Source organism: Vulpes vulpes, chromosome 5, assembly GCF_048418805.1.
Source record: "Vulpes vulpes isolate BD-2025 chromosome 5, VulVul3, whole genome shotgun sequence".
NCBI lineage: Eukaryota > Metazoa > Chordata > Mammalia > Carnivora > Canidae > Vulpes > Vulpes vulpes.
In genome coordinates, this window is record NC_132784.1 from 111,407,325 (window position 1) to 111,429,509 (window position 22,185).

The 22,185-nt window shown below is 48.9% G+C and overlaps 1 protein-coding gene across 5 annotated transcripts in view; it reads right to left on the reverse strand.

The window, feature by feature from the left end:
- Positions 1-22,185, reverse strand: part of DDR2 (discoidin domain receptor tyrosine kinase 2) — a 145,692-nt gene that overhangs the window by 117,951 nt on the left and 5,556 nt on the right. For 2 of the 5 annotated variants that reach the window (XM_025991258.2, XM_025991259.2), the window contains exon 2: positions 4,412-4,550. The exons of the other annotated variants lie outside the window; for them this stretch is intronic. In XM_025991258.2, the coding sequence (XP_025847043.2) occupies positions 4,412-4,417 (6 nt within the window). In that variant the 5' untranslated portion in view covers positions 4,418-4,550. The remainder of the gene's footprint in view (positions 1-4,411; positions 4,551-22,185) is intronic. 5 annotated transcript variants of the gene reach the window in all.

Genomic DNA, 22,185 nt, shown 5'->3' on the forward strand with positions numbered 1-22,185 from the left:
GCCCCCCCCAACCCCATCCATCACAAAAGGAAGAACCAGGGGCTCCACATCCCCGGAAGCAGGAGCTTTGAGTCGGTTCAAGTGCAGAAAGAAATCCGGTGAATGTTGCCAGGCAGGAGCACGGAACCTGCCTCCTGGGGCCACGAGCTCAGGCCAGAGTGACTAATATAACGTGAGAAATTCTAAGGAAGTGAACATTGCAAGCGTGGAAGTGAGATCCTTGCTCTCGCAGCCGGGGGTGTATGGCACACATGCGGATCTCTGGGCTCCCGAATCGTTCCCCCTTAAACCTGGCTGGGACCTGCACTCACCCTCCGCTGGGCAGGGGCATGGGAAGCCGGCATCCCCCACAGCCGAGGCATCACCCCCAGGGCACGGAACCCCTGGGATGGCACCCAGATGGCGCCCAGCCAGCAGGCCACGCTCTCCCCAGTCCGGCAGCCGCCTTCCTTTCCAGATCTCTCTTCCAGAACTCCTCAGCTGGATTGCCATTTGCTCCCTCCCCTCCACCCCACGTCCAGGGGGGTCCTGTTCACTGGTCACTCGGTGTCCCTGGTGCTGAGGTCACCTCCACCGAGAATGCCCAGTGGTGACCCACCCGTACCCCCACTCCCAGCCCCACCCCCGCCGCAGTCGAGGACCACCCAGCCACAGGGCCGGCCCTTCCATCAGCACCCACCACCCTCCCAGCACCTCCGGGCACCTCCTTCCCCCCACCCCGAGCTCGGTTCTCCTTTCTGTTCCTTCCTGTTCCTGCCTCCTGCCTTCCAGGAGCACTTGGGCTGGGATCATCTCGTACTTGCTCGCTTTCAGGTCCCCTGCAGAGCCCCTCACCCATCACAGGTGCCCAATAACCAGTTACCGCGGGGGCCTGGGGCGCTCAGAGGTCGGGCGGCGGCCCTCGGCTCAGGGCGTGACCCCGGGGTCCTGGGATCGAGTCCCGCGTCCGGCTCCCCGCAGGGAGCCCGCTTCTCCCTCTGCCTGGGTCTTTGCCTCTCTCCGTGTGTGTCTTTCAGGAACCAATAAATAAAACCTTAAAACACAAAAACCAGCTCCTGCTTTTGTTAGTAGAGCCGCTCCAACCCCGAGGCCCTGGAGCCCCCGCTGCTCTCTGGCCCCGGCCCCCGGCGCAGCATCCTCGCAGCCAAGGCCGCCCCGTCCCCGCCGGGCCCCGCGAGCCCTGGGTGGCGAGGCCGCCCCTGTCCTGCGGGCAGCCCCCTCGTGGCCGCGGAGGCTCCATCAGGGCGGCGGCGCGACCCGGGTGCGTCTGTCCGTCCCGGCCCCAGATGCCCCGACACTGCCCCGACACCGCACGTCCCCCAGGACACGCCGAGGCAGCGCCGCGCACCCGGACACGCGGCAGAGGGGCCAGCCTCGGCCCCACGCAACGGAGAGGGGGGGCGGCTTCTAACGCACGAAGGGAAATCACGTTCCAGTTGGAAATACAAACTTTTCCTTTAAAGGAGAAGCTAACGCTGGCAGCAATGCTCTGTTGAGCTACGTCCTGGGGGAGCGGGGAGGGAAGACAGCGTGAGTGACAAGTGGACGGGAGACAGATGGAGGAACGCACAGGGAGCAGGGGGCCAGAGGGGGGAGCGGGAGGGGGAGCCGGAGGGGGAGCCGGAGGGGGAGCGGGAGGGAGGAGTGGGAGGGGGAGCGGGAGGGGCGGGAGGGAGGAACAGGAGGGAGGAGCGGGAGGGGGGAGTGGGAAGGGGGAACAGGAGGGGCAGGAGGGGGGAGCGGGAGGGAGGAGTGGGAGGGAGGAGCGGGAGGGGGGAGGGGGAGGGAGGAGCAGGAGGGAGGAGTGGGAGGGAGGAGCAGGAGGAGCGGGAGGGGGGAGCGGGAGGGAGGAGTGGGAGGGAGGAGCAGGAGGAGCGGGAGGGGGGAGCGGGAGGGAGGAGTGGGAGGGAGGAGCAGGAGGGGGGAGGGGGAGGGAGGAGCAGGAGGGAGGAGTGGGAGGGAGGAGCAGGAGGAGCGGGAGGGGGGAGCGGGAGGGAGGAGTGGGAGGGAGGAGCAGGAGGAGCGGGAGGGGGGAGCGGGAGGGAGGAGCGGGAGGGGGGAGCGGGAGGGGGGAGCAGGAGGGGCAGGAGAAGTGGGAGGGGGAGGGGATGGGAGGGGGGAGCGGGAGAGAGGAGTGGGAGGGAGGAGCAGGAGGAGCGGGAGGAGGGAGCGGGAGGGAGGAGTGGGAGGGAGGAGTGGGAGGGAGGAGCAGGAGGAGCGGGAGGGGGGAGCGGGAGGGAGGAACGGGAGGGAGGGAGGAGCGGGAGGGGGGAGCAGGAGGAGCGGGAGGAGGGAGCGGGAGGGAGGAGTGGGAGGGAGGAGCAGGAGGAGAGGGAGGGGGAGCGGGAGGGAGGAGCGGGAGGAGAGGGAGGGGGAGCGGGAGGGAGGAGCGGGAGGGAGGAGTGGGAGGGAGGAGTGGGAGGGAGGAGCAGGAGGAGCGGGAGGGGGGAGCGGGAGGGAGGAGCAGGAGGGAGGAGTGGGAGGGAGGAGCAGGAGGAGCGGGAGGGAGGAGCGGGAAGGGGGAGCGGAAGGGAGGAGCCGGAGGGAGGAGCCAGAGGGAGGAGCGGGCGGGAAGAAGGGGCTGGAGGGAGGGAGGAGCAGGCGGGAGGCCCACAGGAGCTGGGTGGGAGAGGAGGGGACGGCGAGGGAGGAAAGGGAAGGCGCGGGTTGGCCCCGGTCCGGAGCACCCCTTAATGACAGTAAGGAGCCCCCGCAAGTGTTCCCGCTTAGATGCTGGGCTACTGGGTCCTCCTAGTAGGAGACACAGGAAACTGAGCCGCGGCGGCTCCGGACAGAATGAAATGCTTGGTGGCGACCTTCTCCAAAACAGGAGGAAGCCTGGCCTGGCCGCCAGAAGAGGCCAGAAGGGCTGGGGGGGCGGGGGGCGGGGCGGCTTGAGGTCGGTGTCGGTGCAGGTGGGGAGAGGCGGCCAGACGGGGCATCACAGCCGAGGCCGCGGGGCTGAAATATTAATTCCTGGGAACAGTCACTTGGGCCTGGGTGGCTGGGGAAGAAAAGTCCGCAGGGACAGTCTCTGGAAAGCAAAGCGGTTCGAGCCACAGACCAATCACGTTTGAGGAACCTCGTGTAACAGAGAAACCCCCCAATAACTCCGGGTTAGGGGTAAGTGCAGCCCCGAGCTGTTCACTGGGGTGGGCCCATGCTGGAGGCCCGAGGACCCCGAGGACCCGTATCAGGAGCCTGGGGGAGGGGGTGCTGGAAGCAGGGGGCAGGGAACAAATTAGTTTCAAGGCAATCTGTGGGAAGAAGGGGACCCTGCACGTTTACTACCCCAAGGAAGTGCTGGAGAAATGGGGAGGAGGCTCAGCCCCTGGATAATAAAGGGAAGGAAGGAGGGTCTAATCCACGGAGCACCTGAGGGTGCAGAAGAAATCACCTCCCGGAGGGGGTGAGGAAACACTGCCCCCCCTTCACCCCCACGACTCACGGGTCCACATCATTCATTCAGCAGGTTCTACAGAAGCCGTGAGGGGGGTAAGTTAAGTCAGGGGGTACCCCTGGGCATGTGTGGGTGCCAGGCCCCGGCCGGATGCTGAAGATGCAGGCGGGAAGGAGACACTGTTTCTGCCTTGAGGGAGCTCGGGGCTGAAAAGTCTCAGGCCTGTGCAATGACTACAGTTCGAGGCTCATTGGTGGGATCAATTATGGGATCTGTTAGGGGGATCCGTGAGGGGGATCTGTTAGGGGGATCCATTATTGGGATCCAAGTCTGCTAAGGGGTGAACTGAGAGGTCCCCCTCGAGCCCAGACCCAGCCATGTGCGAGCGTGTCCCACCTTCCCCACGGAAGCTCCAGGTGGACACACACCAGGGCCCAGGGCTAAGGGGGCATTTCTGTGCAGTAAGTACCCCGGGCTCGGTCCTCCCGTACGTGTAACTCCTCCAAGCCTCATGAGGACCCTGGTTTTAGTAGTTCTCTGAATTATTGTTGCTCTCTAAGCCACCCCAAAGTATTGCTGGAAGGAGGCAACTCATAAAAAAAATGAATGAATGAATGAATGAATGAATGAATGACATAGGAGAGATCCAGATGATGTGGGAACCCCGAGATTCCAGGGGGCTCTGCAGGGACAGGGAAGGCGGGGGTACCCGGGCGGCTCAGAGCGAGGGGGCACCCCGGAGCGGCCCCTAACCTGGGGTAGCCACATCCAGGGCAGCAAGTGCCCGGAGCCCGCTGACGCTGCCCATCGGCCCTCCCGGCCGGTCAGACAAATGTTCACCGACGACATCAGCTCTCAGCACAGAACCCATGGACTTGACGTGCCTTGGGACACTGGCAAGGTGGGCGAGGGGCTCTAGGGCCGCCAGACTGGCAGGGGGCGGTGACCCCTCCTGCCGCCACCCCCCACCCCGGCTCAGGGGGTGACAGCTTCAGCACTGGCCCGACTTACAGCCATAGGTGCAGAACATTCTCCGAGGAACAGGAACCTCGACGACAGCTGCCTCCTGCGTCTCCTCAACTGGCACAGCCTCTGCTTTAAGCCGTGGAACTTTCTAGAGCACGGAACTCCAGGCCACTTGTAGATATCCCTTCATGGAGGAGGAAACAAAGGAAAGCAATGCCGCGTGACAAGCTTCGTGAAAAAGGGCTCCATGCACAGTTTTCTTCCCTACCTGACGACTATCAAACAGAAACGTCCCAGGTGTCCCAGGCGCCAAGGAGATCTCAAAGACATTTTGTTTCCGAGGGTTAGTTGTTACACCCACTGATGTTCATCGATTTAGAAATTAAAACGGAATTTTCGACGTATTATGTATTTGAAATGATAGTGTTTAGATTTTATTATTCATTTTAATGTCTTAAACATTGTTTTTATTTAATTATGATGATTATGTGTTCACATTAAGTCATGTTTTTTTTAATAAAAATACCTATTTTTTAGAGAATAATAAGAGTGGCGTGAATTGTACATTTTAAAGAATCTCTTTGGTATCTGGCTCAATCAAACACAGATTCTCCTACCTGCTTCTGAATTAAATTTGTTGCAATATCACATATCACTTAACCTCTCGAAAACTCTACCATATAATTGTGGGAGAAAATAAGAGAAAAAAAAAAAGCAAAGCATTTTAGGATTATTGTGAAAATAGTCTTATTCTTGTAGATCCCCTGAGAGGGTCTCCTGAGCTTCCCCGGGCTGCCCAGGCAGCCCTGGACCCACCGTTCTGTGCAATCAAAGTAGGTCCCGCTTCTCCCCCCGACTGTCATCACCTTTCTTCGATGCCACCAGTGATCAGTGACCTGAGCGGTCTTCTAGAACTATCTACACATACATGTAAATATAGGGATGTAGAGTTTTTTTTTAATTAATCTTCAACAGTCAAGTATGAGCACACTCTATATTTCACCTAGGGTTTTCCATTACGCGTGTTGGGGGGCATTGCGTTTTAGTGTTTGTCACCATGTCATCTCTGCAGGCCTCTTGTACTCCACTAAATGGATCTAACAACACGTAGCTCGGTACCATGCCACAGTACGCAGGCGGGTTGCTGGACAGCCACGGTGACTTGCCACTTTCTTCAGTGAAGGACACAGGACTTAATGGGAATGAAGTGGCCACACGGAGCAAAAACCAGGTTCACATGTATTAGCACAGCTTTCTCGCGGCTTCTAGTTTCCTAGGAAGGCATATAGCTGAAGTCTTCAAAATTTGAGAAAATATCCCATTTTTTTGCCCTATTACTGGGGTCACCCATTATTATACTTGGGGCTTACCTCACTGTGCCAGAAAGACTCGTGTTGACAATCCCTGTGCCTATTTTTACAGGAATGTTTACAAACATCAACCTCTCTGGAAACACACCTGCTATCATCAGTGTCACATAAGTGTGAGGCAAGAAGGCCGGATCGTAGTCCAAGTGTCCCCGGACAGTATTTCTGAAAACTATTTTTCTGTGATGCAAAGTTAACGGAGATTAACCCTGTTAGGTCACAACTTCCCTGACACAGAAACAGAACACCCCTCACCCGCAGGAAACCCGCCCCTCATGGGGATACTTTGGTCCAGTTACGTCGCACGCTCCACATGCTAGAACTGATGCAGACCATGAGGGTTCACTTCCTCTCACTGAGATTCACCAGCCATACAATCGTAGCTTCCACTCACTTGTAAAATGGAAGCAATGACAACTATCTCGTGAAGTTATTAAGAGCACTTCTAATTATCCAGGGGGGCCCGGGTGTCTCGGTTAAGCATCTGACACTTGATTTTGGCTCAGGTCATGAGGTCAGCGTCATGACGTCGAGTCATGTCCCCCCCACCGCCCCCACATCGGCTCCTTGCTTAGGGTCTAGTCTGCTTGAGATTCTCTCCCTCTTCCCCTCTCCTGCTCACTCATATGCTCTTGCTCTCTCTCTCTCTTTCAAAGAAATTAAATCTTTTCTAAAAAAAAAAAAAAAAAAGTAATTTTAATTATCTATAAAGTGTGCCTACCACATAGTAGGTAGGTGTTCAGTGCTTGACCATTGGCAACCTCCTTCTATTTCTATGAACAGAAATAAGACAGGAGACTGATCTTAGGTCCTGGACTGGGCTGGCTCTTCACTGGAAACCCAGGGGTGCAGCCTTTTAGGAAGCCTGGAGATCTAAGAGACTGGGGCAAAACAAGATGGTAGAGAATTTTTTTTCAAACAAAAAGGATTTCGTGAGATGTTTGTCTTTGTCTGATTCAAAATGAGAGACATGGGTCTGCTTTCCTCCTCCCTGGCAAGGAAAACGGGCACCAACACTCCCTGCCATCCTGTCTCGACTGTCCCGTCTGCCTCTGAAATCACCTGGGACAGTGTGGCTGGCACTTTTAGATCCACAGAACCTAGAGGAAATCCACCAGGTTTGGAGGAGCCCCTCGGGTGAGGATGAGAAATGAGGGACTTACTCCTGAACAATTCTTGGGAGTAGAACCAGTGTCTGCAATAATTACAGGACGGATGTATTACGACCTCGATTTACAGATGAGGAAACTAAGGTTCCTGTGGCGAAGGGGCAAGGCCAGCGGCTTCACAGGGATGGTCTCGCAAGACAGACAAGTCCTCGTTAACTGTAAGTTAATGATCGTCTGAACCCAATACTGTAACCAAAATCAAAATCAAGATTCTTCAGAAAATCATCCCCGCACTAGACACAGAAGTTAAGAGTGGCGGGACACCGAAGCCAAGATTTAATTAGTTTGGGAATTACAACTTTTATTGTTTCATTTAATTAGTATTTGATTATATCAGTTATTGAGATGAATAGGTTGTTTCAATTTATAGATGATTATTTTGAATAATGAGTAAATAATGTCATAGTAATTTATCCAATGACGTTTCTAGCTCCCAGTGGGTATCAGGTGCTACATGTGAAGGAAATTTGTCCCTTGGCCTCAAAGAAGGTATAAGGCCTATCACATAATATAAGCTATAACCATATACATATTTGGGTTGGTGGGGAAATAAGATAGACAAGAATAAGGTGCTAAAAGAAGGAGACATGCAGCCAGTGGGGTGTTCAGGGAAGGCCTAAAGGAGTGAGGCACCATTTAGCTCCCTCTTGAAATATAAATAGGATTTTGCCAGCCTCGGAAGAGAAAGATGGCAGGTTCAGGAGGCTACAGGCTTAATCTGGCATGGGGGATGCTCTAGAGGGGAGACAAGGGGCAGAGGGACCAACCAGATCCTGGCCTAGAATCATGGCCTCAGGAAGGGAAGAGAAAGAGATAATAACGTGGAGAGAATTGAGGGTTGACCAGTGGCTGGCTACAGCAGGGAAGAAGGGAGGGATCAGAGAAGCCAGAGTTTCCAACCTGCACGTGACCAGGAGCATGTCACTATTCATAAAACCGGGGCAAACCGGAAGAGGAACTGGTATGTAAGGGGAGATGGTGCGTTTGGTTTTGAACATAAAGAATTGGTTGCCTTAAGGGGGGTGGTTCAGTCAGTTAAGCATCAACCCCTGATTTTGGCTCAGGTCATAATCTCAAGATTGTGAGATCGAGCCCCACATTGGGCTCTGTGCTGCACACGGGGTCTACTTGGGATTCTCTCCCTCCCTCCCTCCACTCCTCCCCGCCCTAAAGAAAAAGAACTGGTTTCCTTAAGATGGAAACAGATAAACACATTGGGCAGAGAGGCAGAAATTTGGGTCTGGCGTTCCAGAGAATTGGGTGTTAGAGATAAATGTTTGACCATCAAATGAATGAAGGAGTAAATGAGGGCTGAGGCAGACGAAATGATGTGGGAATAAGGAAGAGAAGAAAAAGGAAGACGACCCGTGGGGCCCATCTGCCTTGAGTGGGGGCAGAAGACCAACGTCCCCCGGTGAGACCCAGAACAACTCAAAAATAGTTCCCCCTCCCAGAATATCAGGAGCCCCCGATCTCCCCCAAATCCCTTATTTCACAGATGAAGAAAACCCAGGCCCAGGAGGCTGATGTATCCGAGGCCTCACAGCTGCCAAGCTGTAACTAGACGGTTACGTGACTCCTGGGAATTAGCACTGCCTTGGCGACGTAGCCTTGCACGTGCACCACAGGACACGGCCGGACTCAGAGAAGCCTGAGAACCAACTGGAAACTTGTTTTATCTCCGCTACGTGAGTCCAGCACTGTCACTGTGCCCCGCCACATAATCAGCTCAGGGTTCAAACTGCATCTTACTCATCTTGTCACGGACCCTCTGCACCGACTTTTCCCCAGCACCGTCTCTGCCACCAGTGTCATTACAGGGTAGAAAAATCAGCGACAATGTTCTTCTGAACGTGCACATGACCGTAGGCCTCTAGAGCTGAAGGAGCTTGGCAGTTTGTCTCGCATTAGCGCAGCCTCCATGGAAACAGACCCCGGGAGGTTCGATGACCAGAGGAGCTGTTGGTAGTAGAGCCCGGACCAAGATTCCAGTCTCCTGTTTCTTTCCATTTCACTACCAACCTTTAATGCAAGAGGCTTCTTAACGATTTATGTATTTATTTGAGGGAGAGAGAGAATGCGAGTGGTGGGGAGGGCAGCGGGAGAAAGAGACTCTGAAGCCGACTCCCTGCTGACCGCAGAGCCCGATCCCAGGGCCCTGTGATCATGGCCTGAGCCGAAATCAAGAGTCCGATGCTTAACCATCTGAGCCACCCAGGCACCCTGCCAGAGACTTATTCCCAAGACAAACTCTTTAGTCTCTAATTTTTCCAAATGTATGCAATGAAGCCCTCCCCTCTAAAGATACTTCTTTAAAAGGAACCCCTTGGTCCAAAAAATTTGTGGAGGGGCACCTGGGTGGCTAAGTGGTTGAGTGTCTGCCTTCAGCTCAGGGCATGATCCTGGGGTCCTGGGATCGAGTCCTACATTGGGTTCCCCAGAGGGAGCCTGCTTCTCCCTCTGCCTCTCTCTGTGTGTCTCTCACGAATAAATATGTAAGATCTTAAAAAAAAAAAAAAAGAATTCTTTTAAAAAGAAAAAAGTTTGTGGAGTGCTATAAGCTACCCCTCTCTTGGACGGCCAAGACGCTTATTACCATATTAAAAGATCTTGGCAAGTCCTACAGGAAAGAAACCTGGGTCATTCTCTAAGAATATTTCCCCAACTTATTTGACCGCAGAACTCTGGCCCTTGCCCTGCCCCTGCTGTTATCTATTTAAAAACCCACGGGTTTCCAAGGATTGTACTTTGGGAGACACCATCCCTGTGTAATTAGCAAGAGTTCTCTGGTAGGTCCCAAGCATAAGTGTCAAGACGGAGAGGCCCTCGGTGTGGGAACCAGGCGGGGAAGCGACAGGAGGCAGAGAAGGATGGAGGAACAACAAACAGTCCTAGTGTCTTCTGAGCCATCCGCTGTGCCCACAGCAAAGGGTGAAACAGCTACTTGAGAAATTCTGACTTGGGGTCCTGGTCAGAAGCATCAGACACTGGTCTCCAACGAAGAGCTCTTGTGGGGAAATGGGGTCTTTTGGTGCTCACCCCGCCCATCACCAGTGCGCAGGCTTTACTGGGCTTCCACACCGTTACCAGCAATGAGCTCTCCTTGTGTCCTTTCCAGTTCCTTCCACAGCCACTCGGGCTTTTTTCCTCGCTCACTCTGCCACCGTGGTCCAAAGCCAACCACATCTGGATGATTGAGACCAGCCTTCTAATGGGTCTCCTGACTCAACCCCTTCTCCCCAGCCGTGTACCTTACAGGCTACAGTCACATTAATCTTAAAACAACACATGATCTGCTTCAAGACAAAAAGGAATGTTCCAAACCCCACAACACCCAAAGCTCCCCTTCATGTATGAAAACACGTCTGTGCAATGCTGTTTCTCTGTGCTCCCCGGTGCACATTTCTACCCCTGCGGGCGCCCATCCCCTCTGCTAGCTGAACCAGCCGGCCACAAGCACTGTGGCTGCCAAGGCGCCACGCCTCCTGCCCTCTGCTTCCTGCCTGTCCGATTCAATCCAGTGTCGTGCCACTCTGGGCTCCAGGGCCCTGCTGTACCAGCGCCTCCGTGGGCTCTTGTGCTTCCAGACGCTGAGCACCCAGCCCCGCACACACTCGCATGGCTTTAGTGTTTCCTGAGTTTTCTGATGGGTATTAGACTCAGGAAGAAAAAAAAGATGAGGCCTTAATACATTCAAGGCACTTAGTAAGCATTCAAAAACACTCTTGCTGAATAAAGGAATTAATCCACGCTGACCTCAGAACTACAAGTTAAGCAGAAAACGTCACGTCTATAAAACACTGGGGGAAACTAACCCTTTCCTTTCCTGGGCCTCAAGGCACTAAAATGTTTCTAGCTCAGTTGATCTTGAGCTTCCTCTTTTATTAAAAGGAAGACAGATTCGATCCCATCCTGAAGGATCCAGTGAGTTTTTGTTCTTTTTCTGGAAGACAGAGCTGTGCTTTCCACCACCTTCTCACAGGGGAGAGTCTAGCTTGACCATATCCCGTGATATTTAAACAGGAGCTCCACATTTTCCAAAGGTCTGGCCAAAAGAGTGTTCTTCTCGAGAAGATCATTCTCTATTGAAAATTGTTTCTTCATTCATTCCCTGATTTATTCAACAAACACTTGGCGAGCAAGGCCTTGGGATGCAGAGGTGGTTAAGAGACAACCATGAGGCACCCACGGTCAGACCCTCTACTCAAAGTCCATCAGAAGAACACCTGCAACAAAATCCCCTGGGGGAGGTTGTTTCAAAGGAAAATGCAGGTTCCCCGGATGCTGCACAGAAAAGTTCTTATTCGCTGGTGGAGCCTAGGATCTGCATTTTGTAAAAATCCCTCCACGTGATTCTGATGCACACTCAAGGGGGGAGCCCCACTGGCCAGCGGAAAAGACGGGCTGCTAAGGAGATCCTTATAAAATGTGATGCCGGCTTCCAGCGAAAGGGAAGTTCACCATGTGTAACGGAGGCGAGCGGAGAGTGACTAAGTGGTGGGGAAGAGTTAGGTGTGGGGTTAAGGGAGACCTGTGTGCAAATCGCTGTGTGATTCGCGCCACGTGTCCTCCTAGATAAAATAGGAAAACAGGAAAGACCCCCACCCCACACAACTACCACGAGGCTTCCGCGAGATTATGCAGAGAAAGGGCTTTGCCTAAATCTTGGTACACACTAAACACATCACCCTGAATTCATCATGATTGTTACTGTAATTACTAAAACATTTGAAAGAGACCCGGGGAGATCAGAATGTCTTTGCTGAGAAAAACTGGAGTCTGAATTTAGTTTAAAAGCAGTGTCCCCGAACATGAGAGACTCCTAACTCTGGGAAACGAACTAGGGCTGGTGGAAGGGGAGGTGGGCGGTGGGTGGGGATGACTGGGTGACGGGCACTGAGGGGGGCACTTGATGGGATGAGCACTGGGTGTTATTCTATATGTTGGCAAATTGAACACCAATAAAAAATAAATTTATAAAAAAAAAGCAGTGTCCCCAAGTGTAAGTTGCCACCCACAAAATTTCCAGAATTTTAAAAATTTTCTATCTATGATTCTATCATTTGAAACTCTTAATGGGAGTGGGAACCAAGTTCTGCTGTGTAATTTCAGTGCATGCCTTTTCATTTGTGTTCACCGCTGTACAAATGCCAAATGAGACCCAGGTCAAGTCAAGAGCCAATCTACAGGGGGATCCCTGGGTGGCGCAGCAGTTTGGCGCCTGCCTTTGGCCCAGGGCGCGATCCTGGAGACCCGGGATCGAGTCCCACGTCGGGCTCCCGGTGCATGGAGCCTGCTTCTCCCTCTGCCTGTGTCTCTGCCTCTCTCTCTCTCTCTGTGACTATCATAAATAAATAAATAAAAATTAAAAAAAAAAAAAGAACCAATCTACAAACAGAGGACACGCAGGGGGTGGGAGGGGGCACTGAGTCACCGAATGGCACTGGGCAGTTCAATCTGCTCACCATAGACATCAGTGCCACGTTCATGCCATGAGCAGAAGTGTGATGTGGACTCTGACTTCTCACATACCAATACCTCCTGGTTTATATGCAGAAGCCCAAGGCATAAATTCACAAAGCAGAATGGTCCTGTCCTTAATTCTCTTAATTTTAATGTCACCACCATGCTAATCTTATCCTCCAGTGAATAGACAATTAAACAAATTATCAAATGATACCTCATTAAAACTGACATCTGGGGGCGCCTGGGTGGCTCCGTCAGTTTGAGCCACCGACTCTTGGTTTCAGTTTTCTTGGTTTCGACTCACGATCTCAGGGTCATGAGATCCAGTCCCATGTTGGGCTTCACACACAGTGCGGAGTCTGCTTGCCACTCTCTCTCTGTTCCTCCCCTGCTCGTGTGTGTGCTCTCTCAAATAAATAAATAAATACTGACATTTGACCATTTCCTACTTTTAGTGTTTGGTTAAGTATGAGATTTTATTTTCCTGAACTCATAAACCCCTGAGACTATCATTAACAATTTAGCATACTTATCCTGATGGACATTTTCTGCATGCATATTAATTACATTTAAATTACATTTGTTTCAGACCCAAATGAAACATGGACCAAGCCCTGAGGCCACATGGTTTCACTCTATCTTTACCCTCCACACTAATGGTTTGTTTCAACTAACCACATCATTTGACCAGTAAAATAATGTTTTCAATTTATTTTATTGAGTTCATAGTTATATTTGATTTCATTTATAAATTTGGTTTGGCTTTATAGTTGCAGGAGAACTATAAGCACAAGAAGTGTAAACCTATTGTCATGTATATTCATATTTTAATGACATCTAAATAATCAATTGTCCTGAGGAACTGAAAAAAAATCCTATAAAATATGTCTATTATATATTGTTCAGATTTGAGTAACATCAAACTGGATAATCCCAAGAGAAGATGTTTAGAGAGCTAAGTCTATCCCATCAGCACCTGCCTCCTGTGAAAAGTCTGCTCCCGCCTTTTCACCAAGAGTAAGCAGCAGGGAATCTGCTCCTTCAGAACCCCACACCCAAAGCCACCCCTGCAGGATGTCTGTTCCATACAGCCTTCTGTACCATTTTGTTAACTTCCCAAAGCCCCCTACATTGGCATCAGCAAAGCTACTAGTCTGGTGGGGGGCAGGGGGGTGGAGGTGAGGTGGTCAAGAGACTCTCCTTGGAACACCACTCACCTCGCCCTTGAAGCCACTTGCCTGGCCCTAAGAGTTGTGGTTAGTGGTGGTGCTAGGAATTGCTGAGTTCTGATCAAAGGAAAGGACGTGGGTCTAGACATCACCATGCTTCGTCAACACTCTCATCTAACCCTCATTTATTCAGAAGGAAGTGTTGGAAACCCCCATGATCAGAGGGATGGATGTTCTTCCCTAATGCTGATTGCTGGGTCACTCAGTAGAAACTACAATAACCTCATCATAGGGATAGATTTGGGTGTATTTTTGAATAGCATCACAGTGCTTCTCCAACGGCCCTACGGAACTGGGGCTGAGTAAATTTGGGAACAAATCGGGGATGACAATTATGGCTGATACTCCTATAAAGGGCTGGATGAAGAACCTTTAGAGGCTCTGAGCACTGAAGTATTAGAGCACCTTCCCCACTCCCACCCCACAAAGTACTTTGTTATAAAACACACACACACACACACACACACTAAAATATAGCATTAAGTATAACAGTATTCAATACAATTTCTATTCCTTTTCATTATGACTTTTTCAATACTTCTTTGGAAAACCTAATATCAGTTTATTTCCAAAAGAAATTGGAGGTACCCCGGCTCGTGCCTTAATCACCTTTGCACAAAGCAACATCGTAAGTGTATCTAGACTTTCCACATGCACCATCTCCCTCAAAACCAAGACTCGTGTGTTACACGGAGTCTGCAGGTAACAAATGTGGAGCCATTTGTAAAGTGTCAAACTCTTTTTTTTTTTCCTATTTACCTAAGAACTTCACCAGACTTTTCCTTGCCCTGCCCAATTCAAGTGAGGACTTAGATCTTAAACACTGAAAGTCCTTTCAAGATTCATACTACTTGAGAAGTTTGGGCTGAAAATGAGAACTTCGGCCTATTTTGGTGCTCCTTCCATCTCCTAGATTGCTCTGCCCAGGGCCCAAAGCTCCTGGTAGTAGGATCATGAGGAAGTACAAAGTCATTTGAAGTTTCACAGGATAGCTTTAGACACTCTGAGTGTCTTTGATTGAAGACCCATCATAAATGCTGGCAACTACATGATCAATTAGAAAATGAAAGCCAGGAGACCTGGTATCCTAGAGCTAGAATTTCTTCGAGCTAAGCATACAGCACAGCAGAGCCCCTCTTTTTTCTGGAGGAAGTGGGGTGCCTGTGGGCCTTTGTAAAGGGGCCAAAGTTAGCACCTGAAGTCATGAAAATGAGGGAGGCAAGTAAACATCAGAAAGTTGTGAAGAGATAATAGGAAGGCCATCAATCACCTTCTATCCTGCAAAAACAAAGTTTACCACCAAAAGCACAGGAAAAGAGTTAGAAAATAACTTTTCATACTCCTTTGAGGGATCTACATAAGTCTAGAATTTACATCCTAGCTTGACATCCCCATGGTAATGAATAGCTTTTAAAAGGTTTAAATTTTTTTCACCTCTAAGTATGATCTAAAGCAACAGTTAATTTGCTTCTTATGTGACACTGAATGTTCAAATGAGAATTTTTTAATAATTGTTTTAAATGAAAGCTGCTTCAAAGAAGAGCGAGCACTAGTGTGCGAAGGGAAGGTGAAAGGTAAGCACTTCTATCCCCAGAGGTCTGAGCAAACGCATGAGAGAAAAAGCATGATCCGAAGAAAGACACCAGCTCTGCCCATCGTCAAACCAGGAGAAGCCAAATCTGGGGCCTTATCCTGAAACCTGAATCGACTAGTCATTGGTCTCTGGGAATAACCATTCTCTACTCACTGCTCTTTAAAAAATTAGCCCTGTGTACATTGTATACTCAGTGTACCAAGTGTTCACATGTGAGTTTATTCCTTCTCATTTGTATTCACAGAGACATTCATTAGTTCCTTTCTTCAGTTTCCACCGTGCAAGAGAAGCAGGAACTGAGTCCAGTATGTCTGATAGTGAGCCCAGTGCTTACACCATTTCTCCAAAACCTGGCTCTCTGGACATCCTGATCTTACAGAATAACCAAGTAATAGAAGTCTGTTGAGCTCCTTTACATCCTCAAAGACTATAGTATATAAGGCTTTAGTTACAGCCCTCTAAGAATTTTCCCAGCAACAAATAACACTATGTGAGGCAAATCATGAGACCTTAATAGAATATATATTGATAGCTCAGCAAATACTTATGGATTATGCTACAAGGTGACTTATAAAAATTACCTAAGACATTTTCCTTGCTAGACTACATGATTGTGACCCAAAGAACCAGAGATTCCAAAAGGAAGGTCTGAATTGGCCAGAGGATCTGAAACTCAAGCTGACCTTTAGAGAAGGGTGGCATTTAGCTAACATGAGAGGACAGAGGAGGATATTCAGAGCACATGGTAAGAACTACAGTGGAGACTGCAGAGATCGAAGACCTAGCTATAAAAGTGGAAATGGGAGAATGGGTGCTGGTATGGGTACAGTGATTAGCATACTTGAACAAGAAGATAGAGAAATTTCATATTGCCCAGATGAGAATATTGAAATGCAGACAGGTCTAAAAAATACTTGCATAAAGTCCAATTGCTAATAGGTGGCAAAGTTAAAATTAAAAACTCAACACCCCCAAGATGAATAATCCAATTTAAAAATGGGCAGAAGACATAGACATTTTTCCAAAGAAGACATCCAGATGGCCAACAGACACATGAAAAGATGCTCAACATCACTCATCATCAGGGAAATGAAAAACAAAACCACAATGAGGTATCACCTCATGCCTGTCAGAATGGCTAAGGTCAACAACACAAGAAACAATGTTGACAAGGATGGGGAAAAGGAAACCCTCATGAACTGTTGGTGGGAATGCAAATTGGTGAAACCACTCTGGAAAACAGTATGGAGATCCCTCAGTAAGTTAAAAAAAAAAGAGCTACCCTACCGACGCGCAATTGTGCTACTAGGTATTTACCCAAATAATACAAAAATATTCAAAGGGATACATGCCCCCAAACATTTATAGCAACACTACTTACCAGAGCCAAACTATAAAACAGCCCAAGTGTTCATTTGTTCATTGATTGATGAATGAATAAAAAAAAGATGTCACACACACACACACACACAATGGAATATTACTTGGCTATAAAAAAGAATGAATCTTACCATTTGCAGTGATGTGGATGGAGCTAGAGAGCATAATGCTAAGTGAAGTAAGTCACTCAGAGAAAGACAAATACACATGATTTCACTCATATGTGAATTTAAGAAACAAAACAAATAACCAAAGGGGGGAAAAGAGAAAGAGAGAGAAAATAAAAACCAAGAAACAGACTCTTAACTGTAGAGAACACACCGATGGTCACCAGAGGGGGCAGGTGTGTGTGTGTGTGGGGGGGGGTGAAACAGGTGAGGGGGATGAAGGAGTGTACTTGCTGTGATGAGCACTGGGTGTTGTATGGGAGTGTTGAGTCATTATATTGTACACCTGAAACTAATATTACACTGTATGTTAAGTGGAATTTAAATAAAAACTTAAAAAAAAAAGCTTATTCTTTTAACCTGACCTATCCCCCTCTTTCTACCACACTATGATTTTAAGCGAGAATATTTGTGCGTTAAACAAATGACTCTCCTTTCAGGTGATAGTTATTATAATTTGAATGATGTGACAAAGAGATTTCCCAAATATCTGCTAGTAAGCTGTTAAATCAGTCTTTACCAATCGTTTTAACCACTGATAGCAAAAGTTTTGCCTCCATTACCTTTAATAAATAAGATATTATTTATTTTTATTATTATTAATTATATATTATTCGTTAGGGTACAATAGCAACAGTTATCTGAAAAGTAAAAATAATTTTTAAATAGAAATGCTCATCATTATAACTATAATACAAGGTCTAATAGAAACGCTCACCGTTACAACTATGATACAAGGTCTGCCTCCAAATAGAAAGGAAGCCAGAATGAAATCAAAACGCTAGAAATTTGGGATTTGAGACTTCATTCTGCAGAGCAGTTTTCAGCTCACAGCAAAGCTGAGCAGAAACTAGAGCGTTCTCATATACCCCCTGCGCCCCAAACACGCATCCAGCCTTCCTTATGTCAACATCCTGCACCACCGTGTTACATTGTGGGGCCTGAACTTACGACCCTGAGATCAAGACCTGAGCTGAGATCAAGAGTCGGATGCCCGACCGATTAAGCCACCCGGGCGCCCCAACAGTGGTACATTCCTAACATTCCGTGAGTTTACGCTGACACGTCATTATCACCCAAAGTCCATAGTTGACATCAGGCTTCATTCCTGGTGTTGCACATTCTGTGGGTTTGCACAAAAGTATAATGACATGTATTTGCCATTTAGTATCGTACAGAATAGTTTCACTGCCTTAAAAATCCTCTGCGCTCTTCATGTTCATCTCTCCCTCCTCGCTAACCCCCAACAACCATTCATCCTGTTCCTGCCTCCATAGTTTTGCCCTTTCCAGAACGTCATAGAGTCGGAACCACACAGAATACAGCCTTTTCACATTGGCTTCTGTCACTTAGTCACATGCATTGAATGCTCTTCCTTATTTTTTTTTTCACGGCTTGATGGCTAATTTCTTTTCACTGCAGAGTAATATTCCATGGTCTGAATGGACCACAGTTTGTCCGTTCAGTTTATCCATTTGGCGATTGCAAATAAAGCTGCTATAAACATCACAAATATCTGAGGCAGGTTTCTGTGTGGACGGACATACGCTCTCAACTCATTTGGGGAAATACCAAGGAGCATGATTTGTAATCATGTAATGAAGGATCATAAACATCTAAAATCTTGTTGGTCTTCTTGATCACTAACACCTAGACTAGCACCTGGCAGAGAGCAAGCACACAACAAACATCTGCTAAGACATAAATATATGCATTCAGCAAAAACAAAGCGATGACAGCTTCCCAGAATGCCATAAAATTCATAATGGGTTAAAAAATTGATTTTTTAAAAAAATCAGTGCCATTGGAGTAAAAATTGGTGAGAAACTACTTCTCTTAGACATAAGAATTCACCAAGATTTTAATTGTTGGATTTTTCTGAATTCATAGTGTTCAAAATTTTTAAAGAAGAAATGAAAAAAAAAACTAGATTATTTGTCCTTTTCTACAACTACATAAAAATCTATAATCAAGATACAAACAATAAACATATTTACACACACGTGCATATATAGCAAAGGAACTGCTTCATAATTAGGGCATATTTTTATCAAAATTATATATACTCATAAGTTTATTTAGAAAAACAATAGGACGCCTGGATGGCTCAGTGGTTAAGCATCTGCCTTCAGTTCAGGGCGTGATCCTGGCATCCTAGGATCCAGTCCCACATTGGGCCCCCTGCAGGGAGCCTGATTCTCCCTCTGCCTGTGTCTCTGCCTCTCCCTCTCTGTGTCTCATGAATAAATAAAATCTTAAAGAAAAAGAAAAACAGCAACCTCCCTTTACTACTCCTTGACTTTCAAGTTCTAGACATTATTCCTCTTTCACATACTCCTTGTCCTTCTTTTTAATCCATTTCTCATCTCAATTCATTTTTGGCTGCCTAAGCCATGAAGACCCTAAGGACAATCTTGCATATGGAAAATTTTGCTGGATTAGCTACCTCTGAAATGTGTCCAAAAGGACAGGCCACCTACCATCTTCCTAGGCACGATGCTTTCCAGTATAAAGCTTCTTACACATCATCTTATCTGAACCTAAGGAGGAGGGGATAAAAACTGAGAAGGGAGACAGATGAGGACATTGAGGCCCAAGGACGTCAAAAGACTTCTCAGAGGTCAAAAATCTAGAAAATGGGGCAGCCCGGGTGGCTCAGTGGTTTAGCGCCTGCCTTCAGCCCAGGGTGTGATCCTGGAGACCCGGGATCGAGTCCCACGTCGGGCTCCCTGCATGGAGCCTGCTTCTCCCTCTGCCTGTGTCTCTGCCTCTGTGTGTGTGTGTGTCTCTCATGAATAAATAAATAAAATCTTTTAAAAAAAAATCTAGAAAATGATGGTGCTGGGACCATCATGCCCTCCCCTCCAACCCACACACCACAGTGCAGGTACTATTAACCTCTGAGCAGTAGGTCCAAGGGACCCTCCAACATCTCTTTGGTGTCTGTCTAGGCACAAAACACAATCCACAAGACAGGTGAATGAGTGATCCACTGCAGACCCTCCCGGTGTACAGGAGAAGCCCAGCTGAACCCAGGGGCTTCGAAGTGAGTATGAGCCCAGTTTAGAACTTCTTCACCTTTTCACTGCTCCTCCAGGACTCAGTGACACTTGGGCTGGGTCAAACCTGACCTTTCTTAGGGCGAGGAAGGCCAAGGTGAGATTCCAGCTAAAAAGTATATACCCTGCCAAGTGCTGGGAGCCTCCATTGCTTGAGAATTAGACAAACTTGGAAACATCAAATAGTTCTACGCAAAACAGAAAGGACAGAAAGCAAAAATAAGAGAGAAAACCAAAAGAAGAAGAGAATTATTTTCAACTAAGTCATGTCTGTATAATACGGGCCCAATCACAACAAATCCAAACGCATGCATATGAAATGAAAAGAGACAAATAAAGTTTAGGGAGACCGTTGCTTTAGCCACTAGGTGATGAGTGTTCTGGTGAATGTCCCTGGGCCGGCGTCTGGACATCTTCGTTCCCTTATTAAGCTGTGGTTATTTAAAAATGTTAAACAGAGTGTCTTACACTAATAGGCAGTGAATAAATACTTGTTGAATAGACGCATTTATTGAAAACCAAATAAAATAAAATGGAATTTCCGAGAGAACCCAGAACAACCAGAGAGAAACAGATTAGAAATTCCCAAGAAGTGTGGGGATGGGGAAGGGAGGCAGGCACTTGGGTATGAGAAGGAGGGGAAAACAGGTCAACACAAACAAGTCAAGGCCAGTGCCCCCATACCCCCACCTCCCGTGGTCCCTCCAGTTTGGAACCCGTGGTGGGACCAGTCTATTATTGGAAGATTCCTACGGAAGCACAAAACTTGAATTTCTCTTTGGTTAGCTCATCTCTCCCTTTCCTGAATGCATTTTGCTTTCTGCTAACAGCAGTCACATTGTGACTCATAACCTCTCATTGTAATGGGATTATCTTCTCTTTGTAACAGCCTCTAAATCTTTTCATTGTAATGGGAGTGACTTGCCCAATGGCTAATATATAATATCCCTCTTACCTACCTGCCCCAAACTGCCCATTCTTTTTGTCTTCTGGTGTCATGTAGACCCCCAGCCATGTAACCCACTCTTTGATCAGTTCCCCATGACAAGATGGTATTGGGCACAGGTGTGTCCCGGGTATTAGGGGAAAGGTTGGGTAAAGGTGCAGTGGGGGAAGCAGGGAGTGGGGGTGAGGAGATGACACAACGGCTGTCATTTCAAATCCAAAAGGGCCAATTTCCAGCAAATCTCATCCATGACCTAACCAAGGTTTTCAGATGAAAGGAATCAATCCAAGGTATTGGTCCCCAAGATTCATGCAAAGTGAGCTTGTGGCCTGTGAGGAACCAACGGTTGCCTCTCAGTAAGAGAGGCGCCACTTACTGAGCGTTCACCCCACCATGTGCGAGGCTTTGCGCGGGCCTCCCTGCATATCTAGTGGCACCTGTTCTTCTATCACACCCGTGAGACGACACGAAGGAGATTCAAGGAGGTTGGGTATCTTGTCTAAGGTCATTTGGCTAATACACGGTGGCCAAGCCAGAACTTGAACCCACGTCCTCTGCTCTGTGAGCGCACCTTGGGTGCTGTTGTTGGCAGAGGCCGACTTGGGCAGGTGAGTGCTGGGAATGGGCCTTGGGAAAACAGGGAGGACCACACAGCAGTGCTGAACTGGTGATACCCGCGTCGACCTCGTCTATTAACTGTGTAGTGCTCGCAGGTGGCGTTTGTAATGCCTATTAAATGGGAATTATAATCCTGACATCACAGAGTGGGACATTGAGACGTAGGGGGTTTGAGCAGGTGGCCCAGGGACCCAGAGTGGGTGAGCGTGGCCCGAGTTGGGAGTCAGGTCTATCTGACTCCACACCGGGAAGAGTCTGAGGCCTGGACAACTTCCACTTAAGGGCAAAAGCAAGGTCGGACACAGCATGAGGAGGTCTGCGGGAAGCTCACACGAGGCAACAGGAGGAGGGAGGCATGCCAACCAGAGAAGGGAGGCACGAAGCGTTAGATTGCTTATAGGATAACAGGAGAGGGGGGTGCAGTCCGGGCTGGTTTCTGTCCCCAGCCTGCCCTTCATGCCTGCCAAGGAGTGGCTGAGGCAACCGAGGTGGATATTCAGCAGGGGAGGTTCACGGTAGAGCCACTCTGCGGGCACTTCAAAGTACTGGTTCCCAACCCCCAACTGGAGATGCTCTGACGTCATTGGCCTAGAGGTCCTTAAGTCCCACCGGGGTTTCTAATTTCCTGGGGAGCAGCCCTCACTGCGGACGGGCTGCTGAATTCAGAGACGCTCTTGGATGCCTGGGGATGTCGGGCACATTTCTGGACTGAGTCGTCATCGCTGGGAGAGAGTCGATTCACACGGGGCACGGCTTCCAACAGGGCAAGGGGCATAAAGAACCCAGTGTGTCTGCACCGCGACGGTCGCCGCTGGGGCGAGCCT